At 41.5% G+C, this 19,910-nt stretch overlaps 1 protein-coding gene and 2 long non-coding RNA genes across 6 annotated transcripts in view; 2 read left to right on the plus strand and 1 right to left on the minus strand.

Moving 5' to 3' along the window:
- LOC144589239 (uncharacterized) overlaps positions 1-19,910 on the plus strand; it is a 701,357-nt gene that overhangs the window by 297,486 nt on the left and 383,961 nt on the right. The window lies entirely within an intron of this gene.
- On the plus strand, positions 86-18,128 carry LOC140706888 (uncharacterized). Of its 2 annotated transcripts, XR_013545262.1 has the most exons (3): positions 86-7,711; positions 13,081-13,221; positions 16,705-18,128. It is a non-coding gene; the product is annotated as an uncharacterized LOC140706888 (long non-coding RNA). The 2 variants fall into 2 exon arrangements; XR_013545261.1 differs by lacking the exon at positions 86-7,711 and having other exon boundaries at positions 7,722-13,221.
- The window catches only part of CTDP1 (CTD phosphatase subunit 1), a 74,389-nt gene continuing 72,190 nt past the window's right edge, over positions 17,712-19,910 (minus strand). For all 3 annotated transcript variants that reach the window (XM_072998718.2, XM_020781623.3, XM_020781622.3), the window contains one exon: positions 17,712-18,708. In XM_072998718.2, coding sequence (XP_072854819.2) covers positions 18,567-18,708 — 142 coding nt within the window. In that variant the 3' untranslated portion in view covers positions 17,712-18,566. The remainder of the gene's footprint in view (positions 18,709-19,910) is intronic.

Raw genomic sequence — 19,910 nt, forward strand, 5'->3', positions numbered from 1 at the left:
GACCATTTTTCTGCCATCAGAGTGGTGTCATCTGCATATCTGAGGTTGTTGATATTTCTTCCGGCAATCTTAATTCTGATTTGGGATTCCTCCAGTCCAGCCTTTCGCATGATGTATTCTGCATATGCCTTCTCCCCTAGTCTAGGACAAAGGAAATGAGCCAAAGTTTCTGCCTATCATGTATATTTTTAGCTGCTGTAGAGATGTATCACTGGAACATCATGAGATGTCAATGCTCTTTTGTCAAACTGTGCCAGCAACTAAGATAATGGCCAAAATCTGTTGCTTAACATAATATGTTGTAGAAAGAGCATTTGAATCAATGGAACTTATGGACTCATCAAATCCCCACTGACTCAATGAGCCTACTTTAGTTTGGCTTTGTATGCTAAACAACAAGATTTTAGTCACTGTCTCAGGGCAACATATCTATAGTCCTAGTTACAAAAATATAAGAGATCTGTTACAATACTTACTAGGATATGATTTATCAAGCATACATTTTGTACTCCTTGTTTAAAATTATTATTAATTTTTGCCGTATTTTAATTTTGTGCCATTTTTGTTATTGGGGCATGATTAGAACAGAGGTCAATGGAATTATGTTGCTCTAATGTTCCTAGTTCTGCTGCTGGCATTTCTGAAGTTGGACCATCTGCCACAAAGTGGGAAGAAGCCAGAGTCTTCAGTACTGATTACCTCATCCTGGGCTTACAGAAACTGTGTCTTTGGCCAAAACAGTGCAAGCAGTTTTCCCTTTAGCTCAAACCATGGCACAGTAAAAACACCAAGGCTTAGAAACAGCTGAAATATAAATGAGGGAAGATCACTTATGTTTTCCAAATCTCTTATCAACTGCAACAAAATATAACAGTATAAATCTGCTTTTTTTAAAAAATAGACACAACTGCATTTGCTTCAAACAGAACACAAATGCTTCCCTTGATTGTGTTATTCTGCTTCTTGGTAACCCAACATTCTAGGGTAGTCTCCTTAAGTTACATCTGCCTTCCGCCCTTCAGGTATCAACTGCAACATCTGTCCCTGAAAACCGGAGGCCATGCTGGCTGATGGCTATAGGCATTGTGACCAAGACATCTAGAGGCCAGGTTAAGGAAAAGTGGTGCAGGATCTCTACACTTATTACAACATCTGGGATAGGAGACAAGGGGAATTACTTGTCCTCTCACCAGTTGTAATAGCACAAAACACAAAACTTAGTCTTGTTTAAAATTTATCTCTCGTTTTATTGAGGAACTCAAGGTGAAATATTCCATCCCAATTTTATTTTCATGACACTCTTGTGAGGTAGATTAGGCTCAAAAACAGTGATTGGTACAAACTCACTAAATTCTTGAATATCATGGCCAATTGTGGTTTTGAACCAGGAAATGCCCAGAAGTTCTCTTAGTCCAACTCTCTAACCATTACACCGTGTTTCACTCCATGAACTTACTGTACCAGCTTATTTAAGATCTCTTTAAATTGATTTAATATACTGTACCTACCTTCATTGTTTAATATATAACAAATACCAAACAGAACACCACAATAAGCAAATAGAAAGTATATAATCTAAACCCATGATAGCAGTGTGCGTCCATTTTGCCTTTACTAAGCTAGCCTGCTGCCCTCAGGTACAGTGGAAGATGCTGTCTTGTCACTAGAGCTACAGTAAAACAAGATTCAACTGTCTGTCAGGTTGAATCAGGGAAGGTGTCATCTTGTCCTTCACATCAGGCAGCAAAATATGTGGGACTGCCCCTATTCTTTTTGGAGTGGCTTAGCTAGCTACTTTAATCCAGTTTTCTGAGTTTTGGTAAACTGCTACGGGAGATATGTCATGTTCATACCCAAGTTATAAACTGAAGGCTATAGACTTAAGCTTTCAAGCCTATTATTTTTGCCGCAAACTGCAGTAGCTGATGTAGGAAAAAGAAAGAGCTATGTGAAATGTTTGTCAAATTCAGTCTCCTTGGTGTGGTATAAAATAATTTAACTGTTTTTCTTTTTTAAAAATATTAATCTAAGCCAGGCCTACCTAATAATACACAATAGATCAGTACTTCTAATGGGAAGATACTCATCCAGCCTGAACAAAGAGACAACAAATCCTAGTAGATACAACAAGAACAACAGGAGGCTCCCACTTTCAGCAAGGGGCATGTTTGTGCCTGGCATGGTGGTAGGAGGTGTTGAGAGGAGGAATATGCTGGTGGTCGAAAGGATGGCTGTTCCTCTGGGAGGTCTGTCAGCTGAATTTGCTGCTCTCTGAGGCAGACCCACATTCTAGCCTAGAAGAGCAGCCCTCCAGATGTTGTTCAGCAGCAACACCCAGCGTTCCTTACCATCAGCTATGCTAACAAGGACTGCTGAACTGCAACTACCAGCAGCCCAACAGTATCTAGAGGGTTGCTCTTTGTTCATCTCTATTCTGATCAGTCAGATCAGTGCTGGGTGCCTTACAGGTGGGGCACCAGGACTAGAGATAAAGTCTTTCTCATCAGCACCAAGAAGTCAATAGACAGAGAGTGATCTAGCTCTCTTTTTGCCTTCCTGCTGGTCTTAACCTGTTGGTCCATTTTCTCCTTTTGCTGGGACTTTGATAGACTGTTGGCAATTTGACAAATTTGTGAGGGATTCATTTTGAAAAGCAAAGCTCGTGGACTGACCTCCTTAGACACACTCTTAACAATACCCTGATACTTGCTAGAGTAGAATATAGAATCAAATGTGCTGTATTCTGGTTGCTAGGCTGTTCAGCATCCTGGATCATGTTACCCATTTTGTCCTTTACACACACAATAGTTGAAGAAGAAATTTCTTATCATATGCAAGTTGTTTTTTTCAGAAATTCCCCACCCACCCCTTCTATGGCAGTTCGTGTTATCCCACGTCATGTTTTCAGAGTATTAAAGATGTTGTTGCCGTGACTCCATTGCTGTGCTTAATAATATATAAGTTGGTGTAGTGTGCTGTTTATAGTAAGGGACTGAGCCTTGGGAGATTCAGTGTCAAATCACTACTTAACCATGAAACTCACCGTGTCATATTGGGCCCATTATTTTTAGTCCGATACTCCGCAAAATTGTTCTCAGGATAAGTCTAAGGAGGAGAGACAGATATACCACCCTGAGCTCCATTAAGGAAAGGCCAGATGTGAATGTAACTAATGTAATGTAATATAACTGAAAGCCAGCATGGAATAGCATGTAGAGTGATAAACTGGGATTCATGAGATAAGGTAAAGGTAAAGGTTCCCCTTGACAATTTGTCCAGTCGCGTCTGACTCCAGGGGGCGGTGCTCATCTCTGTTTCCAACCCATAGAGCTAGCATTTTTGTCTGAAGACAATTTTCCGTGGTCACGTGACCAGCGTGACTAGAGAGGAACGCTGTTACCTTCCCACCATGGTGGTACTTATTTATCTAGTCGCATTTGCATGCTTTCGTACTGCTAGGTTGGCGGGAGCTGGGATTAGCGACGGGAGCTCATTCTGTTACGTGGATTCAATCTTACAACTTCAGGTCTTCTGATCTTGCAGCACAGAGGCTTCTGCGGTTTAACCTGCAGTGCCACCACATCCCTTGGGACCCATGAGACCTGGGTTCAAATCCCCACTTGTTTATGGAAACTCACTGGGAGGTGGCAGTAGTAAAGTCACTCCTTAAGTTTGTCACTTACCTTGAAAACCTTATTTGGATTGCTATAATTGGGCTGCAACTTGATGGCACATAACAGCACAACAATAAAATATAACTAATAACTGACTCTCTCTCTCTCTCTCTCTAACCCATGTGGAGGGAGATCATGGAGAAAGCCCATCAGCATCGCTCATACCAAACAGAGGAACATATTCAAAGTGTATAGTTAGAAAAAAAGCATTTACAATGTAGACATTTATAATCCCCAGACCTCTACAAGTGTGAATACAAATCACAGGAATTATTTTGAAAGAAGTGTGTGTCATGGTGGTATTTGCTTCACTAACTTTTATCTTATGCCCATGAATGAAGTGTTTGAAGTTTCTTTTCTTTTCTTTTTAAAGCAGTAAGTCTCTGAGGAAAGGTAAAAGAACTGAGAACATGACAATTTTCAGCCTGAAAGAGTACTTGTGCTACAAAAGATTGAATAAAAATGTGTTTTTGCTGAGGTAGCTGGTTTCTTTTGTGAACATATTTATCTTTCTCTCTCTTTTTTGTAGGCAGCAACAGCTCAGGTGCCAGTCGACATAGCAAAGTCGAACCCACCACTGTTTTCTAGGACAGCGACTCAAGTCTCAGCCAGGACGTATGGTAGTGGAATGACCTTATACTGTTGAAGTAAGCAAAACTTAGGTTCCTCAGAAAGGAATGGCACAGTGGGGTTGCCTTGTGATCAGTCACAGCAGTGCATCCAAGCACAAGGACAGAAAGGGGAGATTATAGAAGTAAGCAAAAGTATTTTCTATCAGCAAGTGTTTTCTTGTTTGCAGCCAAGAGCAAAGCAAGCCTTGCAGTGCCTTGCAGTGGTGAAATTAGGAGATGAAAATGTTTAAAATTATTAAACAATTACATTCAGTTGATAAAGATACTTGAGTGGCTGATGCTCATGTTCTGGAAACAAGCTTCATTCCTTTTGTGGTCAACCTGAGATCACAGCATTGTTGCTTCAAAAGGTGTCTTGATGTCTTGCTGGACAGTACATGGCTCTCAGAAGTCACAGAACATAAGGGGCAACCGTGTTAAAACGTATTTAGGGCAGGATTTAAACCCATGGCACTGCAGATATTGTTGGCTTCTGACTTCCATCAGCACCAGCCAATGGTTAGAGATGATGGGAGTTGAAATCCAACAGGATCTAGGGAACTGCAGGTTCCCCACCTGGACCAGAAACAATCAGTGGGAAATAGCAGGTGCCAAAGAGTCAAAGCAAATGGGGCTACATTCTCTTAAAAACTTTACATACTTCATTTCGAACCTTTATCCTTTTAGCTTGCTGAACATTTGAGTAGTAGTTCTTGCTAATGCTTGCCATTAACCAGACTTGTTCCTGGTCTTATCACCGTACTTTGGTGTTACATATCTTTGTTGCTGTCACTTCAGGCTAATCTCGTAGCATCCTGATAAGACAAGATGGTCTCCAGCCAACCGTATGCCTATGTCCAGGTGCTAGTTCTCCTAGTTCATGCAGGATAGAGAATACATCATTAGAAAAAGAGACTAAATTAAAAAGTATCCTGAATATAGTATTCTATGAATAAGGCTAGGCTTGAAAGGCAGCTCAATGGGCAATTGATAGGCAAGCCATCCTTTTTCAGAGCCATGTACTCTATAGCAGAGGTTGGCAAAGTGTAGCCTGTGGGTGCAACACAACCTGCAAGGATCCCTGTTGCTGCCCCTGGAAACTCTCCCACGTGAATAAAAATAAAAATAAAATAAAATAAGATTAAATTAAATTAAACGAAATAGGCTGTAATTTGGATCTTCCAAGCCTACAGAGAAAAGAGCTGGCCATTTAAGATCTATTTTGCTTCCCTACCAGGCTGTTTTAGACCTAAAACAGCCATTATAAAATGAAAACAAAACCGGAAGGAACTGGATTGAAAAGGGTCCTTCTGAGGCTGTGATATAACTGTGAGCCTATAATCACATTGGAGGAAGCATGTGGGGTGAGGATGGGAGGGATTCACAGCAATCTTTACTTAGAAGCTCATATAATCTAGAGTTGTAGATTTCATGGCAGAGAAAAGGAAGCAACAATTGTAACATAAACAGAGACGTGCATATATTATGTTTACAACAGAATGGTTTTGTTTAGGAGGAGAGAGAGCATGAGCATCTGAAAATGTTACGGCATACCCCTGAATCCAAATAGATGGAGGATAATGCCACAAAAATTGTTAAAGGTCTGAAGGTAGTTGAAGCTTCAAGTTCTTTGCAAAGCTAAACACAGAGGTAGACTGGAAAAAGCTGTTTGAGCATTAAGAGCTAGTAACATGCATGCTGGTAGGTTACAAGTCTGTGGCCAACCTGGCATCCCCCAAATACATCAGACTGTACCTCACATCACTATAATTTGACAGATCTGGAGGGCATCAGGTTGGTGATACCTGAGATATTGGCAGTACTGGACATCTTGCACAGTTCCACTCAATTCCATACCAAGTTGATGGGTAAGTCCTCTGAGGCAAATTCATTTGATAGACATGTGCATTTTTGTTATTGTCCTTCTAAAATGCAGCATCATTCTAGTCTCTTTAGAACACATGGGAGAAGTTTGCTTGCTTATTTGCTTTCTACATACATACAGTATATCACAGAAGTGAGTACAACCCTCACATTTTATAAATATTTTAGTATATCTTTTTATGTGACAACACTGAAGGAATAACACTTGCCTACCGTGTGAAGCAGTGAGTATACAGCTTGTATAATAGTGTAAATGTGCTGTCCCCTTAAAATAATGCAACACAGCCATTAATGTCTAAACAGCTGGCAACAAAAGTGAGTACACCTCTAAGTGACAATGTCCAAACTGGGCACAAGTAGCTGTTTTCCCTCCCTCGTGTCATGAGACCCGTTAGTGTCACAAGTCTCTGGTGTGAAGGGGGAGCATCTGTTACCGCTCTCACTCTCTCATACTGGTGACTGGAAGTTCCACATGGCACCTCATGGTAATGAACTATCTGAGGATCTGAACAAACTAATTGTTGCTCTACATTAATATGGCCTAGGCTATAAGAAGATTGCCAAAACCCTGAAAATGAGCTGCAGCAAAGGGGTCAAGACCATACAGTGGTTTAGCAGGACAGGTTCCACTCAGAACAGGCCTCACCATGGTTGACCAAAGTAGTTGAGTGCCCGTGCTCAGCGTCATATCCAGAGGTTGTCTTTGGGAAATGGACTTATGAGAGTATTATAAGTACCTAGCATCCATCAGATCAAACTTTGACAGGTGCCCCACCCCTTTGAGGCAGGACAAAGGGTCAAGAATCGACCCAGGCCCCTCCCCTGGTGTGGGTGGGGCTTTAGGTTGACGTAGGAGTTGGTGAGGTCATCGTGGACCTATAGGAGGGGTTCTTAGACACCGGGTTTCCCCATGAACAGAGTGCAGCCTCCAGATTGGCCTCCAAAGTGACATGTTGCTCCCCTGCGACCCTGTAGGCCAATGGGGAGAGGTTGGAGGGGTTTGGCTAGAAAAGGGGTTGGCTACAGCAGTTGCTAAAATGGTACAGCAGTGATTTCGGGCCCCTTCTGCATGTGCTTACCGCTCTTTGCAGAGACTGGGTTGGTTTGGAGATGATGGCGGGCAAGGAAAACCAGCCTTCCGAGACAAGTTAAAAGAATCTGGGGATAGTCAAAAGGTGATTGTGTCCCAAAGGTGGCTACCAAGGGCTTGTGGGTTTTTCCTTGCCCCTGTGCCCCTCAGAATCCCCTCCAAATCTCAGGGAGAGGCTGCCTAAAGATATAGGAAAGCTAAGAAGAAAATGAAAGTCTGCAGAAAACCTATTCGTATTTACCACAAAGCCAAAGCAGAAACCAAAAAGCACAAGAAAGCCGGCCTGCACCATGATGTGGGGTGATGAGAAGGAGCATGGGCTTGAGGATGGCTGTGGCTTGAGGATGGCAAAACCGGTCTTTGCAGGAGATGCCGACAGTCCTGAGTAGCAGATTGTGGAAGAGGTTTCAGATGAAGGCTTTCAGAGTGCTACAGAGGACCAAGGCTGCCAGGTAAGAGCACTTTCTAAAAGCTATAATTATGGGTATGTTAGAGGGTTTAAGCTCTTTAAAAAACTGTACTAAAGGCTTGTTTCATTCTCACCTGCAGGAGTGAGGTTGGGGATGCTGTCTAACACCTCTTGATTAACCGTGGTTTTGTCATCAAGGATGGGCGTTTGAGGAGGAGGAGGAGATGGGAGAGATGCAGGGCATTGTGGGGGCGGAGGCATTGTTTTTTTTCCAAATCATCTTATTTGGCCAGCACTAAAAATCTCTGTAGAATGCCATTGTAAAGCTTGGCTTTTTCATACTCTGACAAGTCTGACATTAAGAGACTTTCTCTCATCTCAGAGTCCAGGCATCTCATCATAGTGGTCCTGATGTTTTCTGGCACACCCCTCAGCTCTTGTAGCTGAGCACAGGGGACCATTTACATCTTTTCAGCATATTCCATTACTTATTAGTTAAAAGACCATTTATTAGAGGTACGGCAAAACTCAATAAGGGGCCCAAGAAATCTCCAGACTGCTTCACCAGGTGCTTCTTCTGCCGCAGGGGGACCCTCTTGTTACTCAAGGTTTTAATCAGAGTATGTTTTTTTCTCTAAAACAACTACCTGTTGAGGCATTAGAGCAATGTTTCATTTTAAAGTGTTCAGAGCAATTTCTGAAATGGTGGTGATCAGATCATCTGAAGCAGCACATAAAATGGCTTTTCTCTGGTGCAGGGGCGCCTTAATAAGGAGTTTCAAAGCGGAAGGTTTCACTTTACTGTATATGTTCAGACATGTTGCCTTGCGGAGGAACCCATCCCAATAAAGAAAAAGGTTCAAAGCAACCGTCTTTTGTTGCCTGAAGCAGCCTTCTTCATTGTATAGACCACAGACCAGTCAGGAGGGAAAAACACTGTTCTCAGTATGTAAGATTCAGGACTGTTGGTGTTTAAATCCACCAATAGATAACCATGAAGGGCTCTTGGAGCATCTGCAAAAGCCTCCATGAACTGGCCATTTTGTGGGTACATCTGTTGGGCTAGAGTGGCAATTTGCTGTTTATCCCTAGGTTTTTTTAAAATAGGATCATATACTTGATTTGATTTATTTTTGTTTTCCATCATGAACAATTATTTATTTTATTTTTGGATGTTGATATTATTTTGTCTTTGTTGTGTTTGATGTATGCCGCTCAGAGTAGTCAAAAGGACTAGATGGGCAGGATAGAAATTTAATTAATTAATTAATTAATTAATTAATTAATTAATTAATTAATAAAGAAAGAAAGAAAGAAAGAAAGAAAGAAAGAAAGAAACCCTTTTCCTGCAAGAAATTCTAGAAAAGAAGGGTGATGGAATTAACAGTAATAAAAAGCTATACTATCCTGAAATAAAATCTTACACTTTGAATCATCTACACATTGATCTACTCACTTGGGCCATTTCTTCTCAGCAAAAGTTCTCAGCAGTTCTCAGCAGCAGCAGCAGCTCTCACCTACAAGAAGGTATGGGTAGGGTCTCTCTACAGGACCATATCTTTTTATACATTTCCCAGGGGAAACAAAATAATGCCAAAATGTTTTTCCAACCTCTTCGCATAATTGTGTTTGTCTTTTGTCACTTATAAACAACAAACTTGGTATTTGCTTTGGCACCTATTCATCAATTGTTTATTTTAAGCAGAGGGCTTTTTCTGACCCTGCTATATTTTAAAGAGGGAAACAAAGATGTCTTGCTCCTTGCTCTCAGGGGAAACAAAATAATGCAGAACAGAGCATTTCAAAAGTGTTTTTTTAAATTCACTCATACATTCTTGAAACACTGAGAAAATTTTTATAATTCAGAGGTTGAATCATTAATAACACAGCCTATAGAAATCAGGAAGAGTTTTTGGAAACTGCCGAGCATCAATCTCTTTGCATAATTGTGTTTGTCTTCTTTTCTCACTTGTCCACAAATACAACACCTTCTGCTGAAACCTGGTTAAGGGGGATACAGAGATCATTTATAAATATAGGGTCTCTGAAAAACAATAAATTTGTCCAAAAGCAGGACTTCTAAGAATATTTCTGAAAAACAACTGCTTGGCGTGTGTGTTAATAGCACCTGTTTGTGGGGTATGTTTAATTACTACAATAGGCCTTTTCAGAGATCCCTAAAATTTAATAAGCTTGATTATGTATGCCAAAGTTCTGGGAAAAGCAAAAATTTCTTGCTCCTTGATCTCAGGGGAAACAAAATACAGTGGTGTCTCGCAAGACGAAATTAATCTGTTCTGGGGTTAATGTCGTCTTGCGATATTTTTGTCTTGCGAACTGCAGTTTCCCATAGGAATGCATTGAAACAGAATTTTTTTTAAAAAGTCACTTACCAGTTAGGGAGCTGGGGAAGCACCATCAGAGGACTGGCAGGCCCCCCCTCACCCAGATTACCATCTTAGGAGGTCCCCCAGGGCTTCCCTTGAACCATCGGAAGACTGGCAGGGGTCCCTCCAAGTGGCAAGCGGTGCTTGCAGAGGCTTATCCAGCACCATTTTTGAAGATCACGCCCTTTCCCCCTGCCTTCGGTAAGGCTCCAAATGGAAAAAGGCTTTCTTTTTTTTCCCCCTTTTTCCTTTTGGAGGCTTGCTGAAGGCAGGGGAAACGGATGCGATCTTCAAAAATGGTGCTGGGCTAGTGCATTCATCATGCAAAAAACAGCCATAGGAACAATCATCCTGCGAGGCACATAAAACCTTACTGGACCCATTTGTCTAGTGAGTTTTTCATCCGGTGAGGCAATCATCTTGCGAGGCACAACTGTAATGCAGAACAGAACATTTTAAAACTCCCAGAAGCCTTTACCACTAGCCATATTGGCCAGGATTTCTCTGAGTTTTAATCCAAGAACATCTAGGGACCCATGGCTAGAAACCACTGATCTAGAAGAACATCCACTCCACTCTCATCTGCAACAACAGAAAATTTGCAACAGCTGAAGGATGTACAGTATCATCAACATCATTGTTATTAACATGCAATGCTTTTGTTGCTTCAAAATAACACATTCAGTGAGATATTTCTATCCTCACTCTCATCATCGGATGATGATATTGGTGGGCCCATACTTGTAAGTGATGGACAAAAAATGACTCATGGACATAAACATTTAGACACAGAATCATACTGTGATGAATAGAGATATGCTTTCCTGCCCTGCCCTCTCCTCCAAATGGGTGCCTGCAGGAAAAAGTGGGGCACAGAATCTGGGGTACCAGCACAATACCTGTGGACCAGGTAATCCAAACTGCACTGAACCACCGTACCACGGTAAGTCCCAACTCTAGCAATGAAAAATTTGCCCCTGAAAAATGTCAAAATATAAATCTTCTAGCTGTGGCAAATTTTCTGTGGATAGAAGGTTAGAAAGATTTTTGATGAATGTGCAGTAGGAAGATATGCACTCCAGATACATTGAATGATGGGTGAATGGAGATAGAAATTTAAGAGTGTGCACTGAAGGAATGACTGTCATGGAAGAAGACAGATTAAAGCAACCAGGGTGAGTCTGACTTCTAAGAGCACATGGCAAGAGATGCACAGGGTTCTGGAATTCTTTCACATGCATTTGGCTCACCCTCTTCTCTAATTTGCTTGCACTTCTGGCTAGGATAGATATTTTACCATCTACCTGCCACCTCCCTGCCTCATCTGTCCAGTTTCTTTTAACTGTATCTGTTTGCAGCACTAATCTTTTAATGAATTCTGCTTTTTCCATATATAAAAAGTATTTTTCTTCCCGGGAGAAAGGTGGAGTAAAAATGAATGCCAACATGCCATACAGATTAGGAGAGCATCTCTGACACTGCATGGGCAGTCAGAGTGGATTTGCATAAGCCATCACTTATTAGGAGGGGGCAGTCCAAACAAAACATAAGAGCTTTGGAACAGGCTCTTGAATCAGAACCGTATTTGGCAGAGTGGTAAAAGACAGTAAGGGCTTGCTCTGTACCAAATGTGAAGACTGAACAAGTACTTTTAAAGTTATAATTTCTGTTACAGAAAAACCTTCTTACTTCCTGTGATCTTGTTTTGCTACCATTTTTTGCAGCTTGCAGCAAACTCAGTAGTTTGATGATTACCATTTTGTCCTCAAAAGGAAATTGTTCCTTTTGCAAAGTTCTTTTTACATTTAAAGTTGATCTTCCTGATTGTTTAGGAGATACAGGACCTTAAAGATGCTTATTTTACAAAGAAATCTTTTGACCATCTTCTGCGAAGTATTCCTTAGCCATTGCCCAAACCTCTAAGAAGTTTCACTAAAGTGAATTGGGCTTACCTCTGGGCAAGATAGTTGATTAGGACTTTAGCCTTACCACAGGAATATGTGTCTTAGAACAAATGAATACACACGCATGGAGAAGCTATAGCTGGCGGGATGGGTGGGGGAGAGGCATGAGCTATGGTGAGAAACAGAGAGAGGAGCTCTGATGAGAGAAGAGAGGAGGGAGCCACAGAGAAATGAGAGGAGAAAGACAGAAGAGCCATGGGGTCATAGTTGTTCAGAGAGAGAGAGAGAAAAGAACACTGAGAGAGAAAAGCAGTAGGGAGTCACAGAAAAAGAGAGAGGGAGGGAGGGAGGGAGGAGGAACAAAACTCGTCGTAGAGAAGAGAAAGAAAGAACGGAAGGATGAAGAGAGAAAAACAGAGCCTGTTTGGGGGAGGGAGGAGAACCAGACAGAGGAGAGAAGGAGAGACAGCAGAGACAAGACACACATACACACAGCGGGGGGGGGGGGGGACACAGAGAGAGAGAGAGAGTCCTAAGCTATAAATACGTACCTGAAGAATTTGCTAAAAAACCAGTCATGACAATGGCTTTGTATTTTTGGGGGAAAATGATGAACTCATTTTAAAAAAGGAGTCAGGTTTTGGAATTTTACCTTATTTGATGTCTATCCACAAATAGTAATGATCAAAATAAGGGATCCTTTAGACCACTTTGACAACTGACATTGGTGTCATCAACATTCAGGCTGTCTTTTACTATGTAAAACTTGGCCTCCTTTTTCTTGCTGGCAACACAGACACAATTTTGTAAGGCAACGTTGGACCATTTCCTGGCATTTTTAAAATTGAGGACACAGAAGCAATAGTCCAGAGGGTTTTTTTTTAAAAAGAATTTAATATGAATTTTTACCCCACCTTTCTTCTCCCAGAATAGTATTTAAGCTTGGTAACAGGAAAAGAATAAAAAAGTACAGGTAAAAATTTAAACATTAAAATGCGATCAAATGAAATCAGTTTGGGACAAAAAGACAGGCGCTTGGGTATAAATGTTCTATAATAAATGTTGTATAATAAGCAACAACAAAGAAGCAGAATACGGTTTTTTTTTTTGTCCTTGTGCAGAGCCCTCTGGAGCCTTCTACAGCTGAACACTTAGCATCTGGACATGAGGCCCTCCCACTCTGCTGCATGTCTAGCTCACTTCCCTTCAAAATGCTTAATTTTCAAGTCTGCTGATAAATGACAGGACATCTCAATAGTGAGGTGGGTGAGTTTATGTGAGTTCACATATAAGCACGCAAAAAACACCGCCACAAGTAAGCAACCTGTTCTTCTTTGTGGTCTCTGTGGAGTCACACAAATGGGTGATTACAAAGCTTACCTGAAGGAGGCAGGAAGAGGTGATTAGAACACAGTTGACAAATAAAGCTCTGCCAATGTGTGTCTCTAGATGACATATTGAATCCTTATGATAGTGGAGGAGAAAAATGAATGGCTAACTCCGGGTTGCCACTTTCCCAATTTTTGCAAGAGAATGCCTCAGAAAAAAAAACAACCTATAGTGGCAACAGTGCCATTAACAGAGTGTGCATGGGCAGGGTGTGAAGTGAGTGCCAAGCTAGTTTCTAGTTATGGGCAATGGTATACACTACCTATATAGAAGGTGTTGCGGGGAGACATGGAGTCCCTTCCCTTTTTGTCCCACAGACAAAGAACCTGTGGGTACATTTCCAATTCTGAGTTCACATAACATAGGAAATCAGGGCATGGAGAATGTCCAAAGTGTGCAGCATTTTCTCTAAGAGAGTGGAAGGACTGCTGTAAAAGGTCAGCAAAGAAATACTCTGCAAAACGTGAAAGGTGGAAACTACTTTAGAGAGGAAGCATATGTCAGGCCTTAGGACAACCTTGTCATTATGAAAGACTGTAGAAAGAAGGTCTTCTCTCAGGGCACACAACTCACTCACTTTCCTGGCAGATGCGAGACTAACTTAGAATGTGACTTTGGTAGAAAGTAGTCTGAGGTCTGCTCAGACTACTTTCTACCAAAGAGTTCAAATGGCTTCTTCATTAGATAATGAGCACCAGGGTGAGGTACCATGTTGGTGGTAATCAGGAAAAAGACTGTTCAGTCCTGAGGCTGCTAAATACACCTGGAGGGAACAAGTGTCTAGGTCTCTATGTTCTGACATCAGGAGGAATTTCAAGAGGTACTTGACAAGTACAGGAGCTAGGTCAGCTTCTGTTATTCCCAAGAGGGTTTGAAAAGCCATCAATTTGAGTCTATAGGATTTATTAGTGCTTGCAAGATGCTTGTGGTACCTGTTGAATGTCTGGTGAACAGGTTACTTGGGTTGGATGCACCGCACTGTCAGACACAGGGATAGGAGGTCATGTATACGTTGTGTAGTTACAAGGTTCAGCGAGGATGGGAACAATGGGTACACCTTGGATGATGTTAGTAGGAGAGGAGAAAACCATGGCTGTCATGGCCAAGGGGTTGTCATCAGGATATGTTGTCCTCTCTGATCTTAGCACTGACCTCTGTGATGACCCCTGTGGAAGGGAGGGGGAAGGTATAGAGCAATGAGTCCCATTGGTGGAGAAATGTGTCCCCCAGTAATGTGGAGGACCTGTTGCCTCTGGAACAGAAGAGTTTGCATTGCTTGTTCCAGTCTGCCACAAATAGGTCTATGGAGCAGGTACTGATGATGGGTAACATGAGAGTAGACATGATATGTGTGCATGGCATTGACTTTCCTGCTGAAAATGTTTTGTGAATATTTTCTGACCAGGGGGTGGATATCCAGGGGTGAATACATCTTCAAATATACTAGTTCCAAAAGTGGATTATCATAGTTAGCAGGCATGTGGAGTGCATGCTGTCCTGCTTGTTCACATAACACACTGCCGTGTTGGTACTGGTGGAAATGTTGCCTCATAGTTTCTTGAATGCATGGATAGCATTGAAAACTGCAAAGAAATCTAGTATAGAATATTTTGATATGAAGCATTCTTTGTGATGATGACCAGAGTCTATGAATACAAAGGTGTTGGTAAAATGCTCCCCAACCCAAGGTAGAAGAGTCTGTGGTAATGAGAACTGTCAGTTTCAGGGAGCAAAAAACAAAAACGACCCTTGGCATAGGTTTTGTAGGGAGCCCCATCAGACAAGTTGGGCTTGAGAGGGAATTTATTCATGTTTTCCTGTGGAGAAGGAGTTACTGAGCCGGAGGCAGGCTATGGTGGATTTTGCCACTCTACTGGAGGATCAGAGGACCATGTGGTTTCCATCAAAGCTTGAGGGAGGGCTTTGTTAATCTCTTGCATGCCGCACAGGAATGGGTGGGATGTTGTTAACCCAGGAAAAACAAACTGTGGTTGTAGCCGCTAGTTAAAGGTATTTTATTTGCACAAATGACGCACCGCTTAAACGGGCCGTGTGAGGCCATAAAGAGCGGGGGGAAAGGCTTGAGAATGGGGGAAGCAAAAAACGCGGCTAGATAGAAATAGAACAAATTTACAGGGGAATGTCGATTGAATGTTTAGAAATAAAGAGGTAAAATTTGAAATACAATTGATCTGGACTCTCAACTGACAAATCGCTCTATTCTTCCAAAACACGTCTAAACGACACAGAGGGGAAAAAGGAACTGAGGGGATCTAGGATGGGCGGACCATGTGCCCCATGGGGGAACATCATGTGTCTTTAAGCTCTAGAAACTTCCGAGACATTCAGCACAGGCGCAGAACAACCCATTTGTGTGCATTCACAGAGACCACGAAGAAGAACCTCTAATGGAGAGAGTGGATGATTCTCAGTGACATTGGAAGTCGGTGTTGGTAAACTGAATGGTGATTCTTGTGATACATCAGAAGCAAGGTGATGAATCGATGGAGATGATAAAGAAGATTAGTGTCAAGGTTTTGACATGGATATTTGCACAGGAGGCTGCACTGTCGGAACCATATGTGTGGAATGTCTCTCTGTATCAGTAGGTGGTGGAGGAGGACCCTTATAAGTAGTAGTAACTTGCAATGATGTTTGGGGAAGGTATTTAGAGGAATGCTTAGGACACTTAGATTGAGAATATTGCATAATCGATGGATTGGTTTAGATGGAAGAGTTGTATGAGTAGGTATGGGATGCTGAGGCTGGTGTTGATGTTGAGGAGGAGATGGAGAGAGTGATAGCGAGTATTGAGGCAGGTGCGGTAAAGTATAGTGGACTTGTTTAGGCTCCTCATAATATAGATGCTCTTGAGGATCCTCAAGTAGATATGGGTCATATTCATAGTATCTATCTCTTGTATCACCTTGAAATTGGTGCTGAGATGGTTGTGGATAATAATAGTACTCCTGATGTGGGGGGGGTTGTATAAAGCAGGAGATAGATGCCTTCGTTTCTCCTAGTGTTTTCTAGGAGAGTGATGAGATGAATTGGAGCCAGATAGTTTAATTAGAATTGCCCACCCTGATGATGTAGGGATCAAATGGGCCAAGGCCTGGCTGAAGTGAACATCAGCTGGAGAGAGGCCAACACTTGGTAACAAGCTACCAGCAAAGGCTGGAGCTTGGGCCGGAGGTAGAGATGGGTCGTCTCTGTCAGACAGAGAGTCCAGGGCATCTCTAGATGATTCTTCCAGAATGGGAGATGGAAGAGTTGGCTGCGGTGGATCAAACTGAGTGAACTTTGAAGTCTTTTTTGGTTTCTTTGAGTTGTCTTGTCTTTTTTCTTCTTCGAAGAATCTAGAGACTGAGTTGAGGTCTTTGACGCTGACTTCAAGGTGGACTTCGACTTCTCCTTATGATGGGGAGAAGGAATCAAAGTGCTGGAAGAAGCCATGGGTGGATTTGGCTGATCTGGTTGAGGGTCTGGAGACTGTGCACACTCCATGGAGGCCGGAGGTGGATTGAGAGATTTCTCCCAGAGGTAAGACCTCAATCTTGGTAGACGCAGTTCAAGGGCTGGTTTAGTTAGCCTTTTGCACGCGGAACAGAAGTGGGTAGGATGTTGTTCCCCAAGACAGAAGAGGGAATAGTTGTGACTGTCAGTTAGCGGGATCTTGTTTGCACAGAGAATGCACCACTTGAAGGGCCTGGGGGCCCCATAAAAGAGCAGGAAAGACAGGAGGGAAAAACTGTTGTGGGGGGGAAAGGGGGAATCAGCAAAATGGGGGTAGAGAAAAACTGGAATAAACTCACAGGAGAAACGTCAAATAAAGAAAGATGATTGAGTAAATAAATGATGATTCAAAAGGAAGTATAATTTAATATATCGGTCTATTTCTCCGAACAGGTCTGTTCAACATGACGGAAAAAAGGAACTGAGGGGATCAAGGATGGGCGGCGCATGCGCTCCACGGGGGAATGTCCCACTAATCATGTGTCTGTAAGCTCTAGAAATTTCTGAGAGGTTCAGCACCGGCACAGAACAACAAAATTGTATGCATTCACAGAGGCCACGAAGAAGGAAGTCTTCTCCCACAAAAAAGTATTTTGAACAAAATGACTGAAAGCAATAAAACAGCAATAAAAAAGCAATTAAACCAATAAATAAGTACACTGTGATCAAGCACCATTATATGCCTTCCCTAGCAATTTAATTAGCAGCCTTATGAGTGAATAGAGAGGTATGAGAAGTTTTCTATCAAAGACATTAGTTTCTTCATCAGAAGTACTTGGAAAAGGTGAATTTTATGGCAAGTGGAATAAAAAGATTAGCATTGCGACTAATGAACTGAGAACAGAACTTACAAAATGTATTTTATTAAATGAAAAGAATCTGTTTTGTAGATCAAATATGAAATAGAATGTACAAAAACTTTACATCTGTTCTTTCAAAGAAAAAAAAATTCTATCTAGAATTGGCTTATAGCCATTCTTTCCAAACATGACACAAAAGTGAATGAATGTTTCATGGCAGTACAATAACACACAGAAGTATCCTGTGAAAGAACAGTAATCACAGAAATAAATTTTAAAATCTAAACAGACTGCTAAAGAATACAAATAATCCACAAACTAACATAAAAACATGGAAGTCAATCATCATATATTCTTTTAGAAGCAAGTGGCAGGTCAGTCAAGTGCAGAGTTCACAAAGCTTGCATACAGCACTCTTAGTTCCTATACAAATATAAATGTTCCTTTCTTTTAAAAAAACACAACTGTTTGATAACATCTCATTGTGAATAAACATATTCTGATCAGGATCTTCTAACCTGATCCATGCAATATATTTCTTACATCTTCTTTCTTTCTGAACCTAGGTGTCCAAAACAATCATGGCAATATTTGTAAAATGTTCAGCTGCAGATCTCTGCGCTACTCTCTTATACGAGAAGGTTCTGTAGAGCTCATAACATGTCTTTGGCATATCACACCATACCCCCTTTAATACTTTTCCTTTAAAAAATTATATATTCCTTTAGTAAAACACCTTAAAAACATCTATTTCAGATTTTGTAAAATAATGCCTTATCACCTCCTATGTTGCTTTGCAAAATATAGACCATATCTTGGGGAGGACAGGAAACACCCGCCACTGGAATTATGAGTGATTGAAAAAAGAAATACATAATTATAAATTCCCTCCCATATGTAGGCTACATGAAATCATTCAGTTCAGCTTCCAGTGCTGCCGCCATTTCGTCTGCTTCTGAGCTGCTGCCCTCCTCATCTTCATTGCTGGATCCTTTACTTGATTCACTGGCAGCATCATCTTCATCTAGCTTTCTCTTGTGACCCCTGCATATATTAACAGAGATAGCAGTCCTTTTTTAAACACTATTCTTAACAGCTCTTCGGAAGAAATAAACCAACAAAAAGCAAGATTTTGTAAAAGTTTGTTGAAGAAATACTGAAAATCATCCTCAGTTGACAAGTAAGCATTTGTTTCAGATTATGCATTGCTTACAAAACCATATTTTTTCTACGTACTGAGTACTTTCTAAGTACTAAGTGGTGAGATTAAAAGATACAACAATCCTTGACCACATATGTACAAACCAATTTCACAACGTACCAAAGGGGGAAAAAAACCCAGGAAGGGATGAGAGAAGAAAATACAGGTACCTATTTTAGAAAGTACATCATTTTGGCAGGATCATTTGATCTGGATAATTGAGTCACCCTCCCTGTAATATATAGAGCAGATATAGGACTACTGGAAAACTGCAAAGGCCAGTGTGCACTTCCCCTTAGAGCTGCAGCCCTGTGGCAGGTGAGGGACAGAACAAACCTGTAGAAGGCATCAGAAAGAACCTGTGGCTAACATCTGTTGCTTCCCATGCTCTACTGGTTTGTTGTAGTTAAGGTTCTTGTCCTTTTTGCTGGTTATTTTCCTCTCACACTGATCTCAATGGGGGAGGGGAATAATCGATGACTTCGATGACACTGTCCATCCATCTCGTTGTCCCCTTCTCCTCTTGCCTTCACACTTTCCCAACATCAGGGTCTTTTCCAGGGAGTCTTCTCTTCTCATGATATGGCCAAAGTATGGAGGACTCAGACCAGGGTATTATTGGGCTCCCTTAGAGGTTAGCAACAGCTGGGCCCTTCATTGGGCTCTCTGGTAATATGATGGGGGGGGAGGGAAACACACATAAAATCACATTTCCTTAAATTACCAAAGTCCATATACACTGTGCTATTAAGCTGGCTGCTGTTTAAAAACTCACCTCCCAGAGTCTGCTCATCCTTGAGAAAATATTCTGGTCCAGTCAACCCTCGACTTACGAACTTAAATCCGTTCTGGAAGTCAGTTTGTAAGTTGAAAAGTTCTTAAGTCGAAACCAACTTTCCCATAGGAATGCATAGAAATTTAATTAATGCATTCCTATGGGAAAAAAATTAAAACAAAGTCACTTACCAGGTACTGATAAGTGAGCCCGGCTCCTCACAGTGCCTTGGTAGCAGCCATTTTGTGCTCTTCTCCACTCCCGCCCCCC

This window comes from Pogona vitticeps, chromosome 4 (assembly GCF_051106095.1).
Source record: "Pogona vitticeps strain Pit_001003342236 chromosome 4, PviZW2.1, whole genome shotgun sequence".
Lineage (NCBI taxonomy): Eukaryota > Metazoa > Chordata > Lepidosauria > Squamata > Agamidae > Pogona > Pogona vitticeps.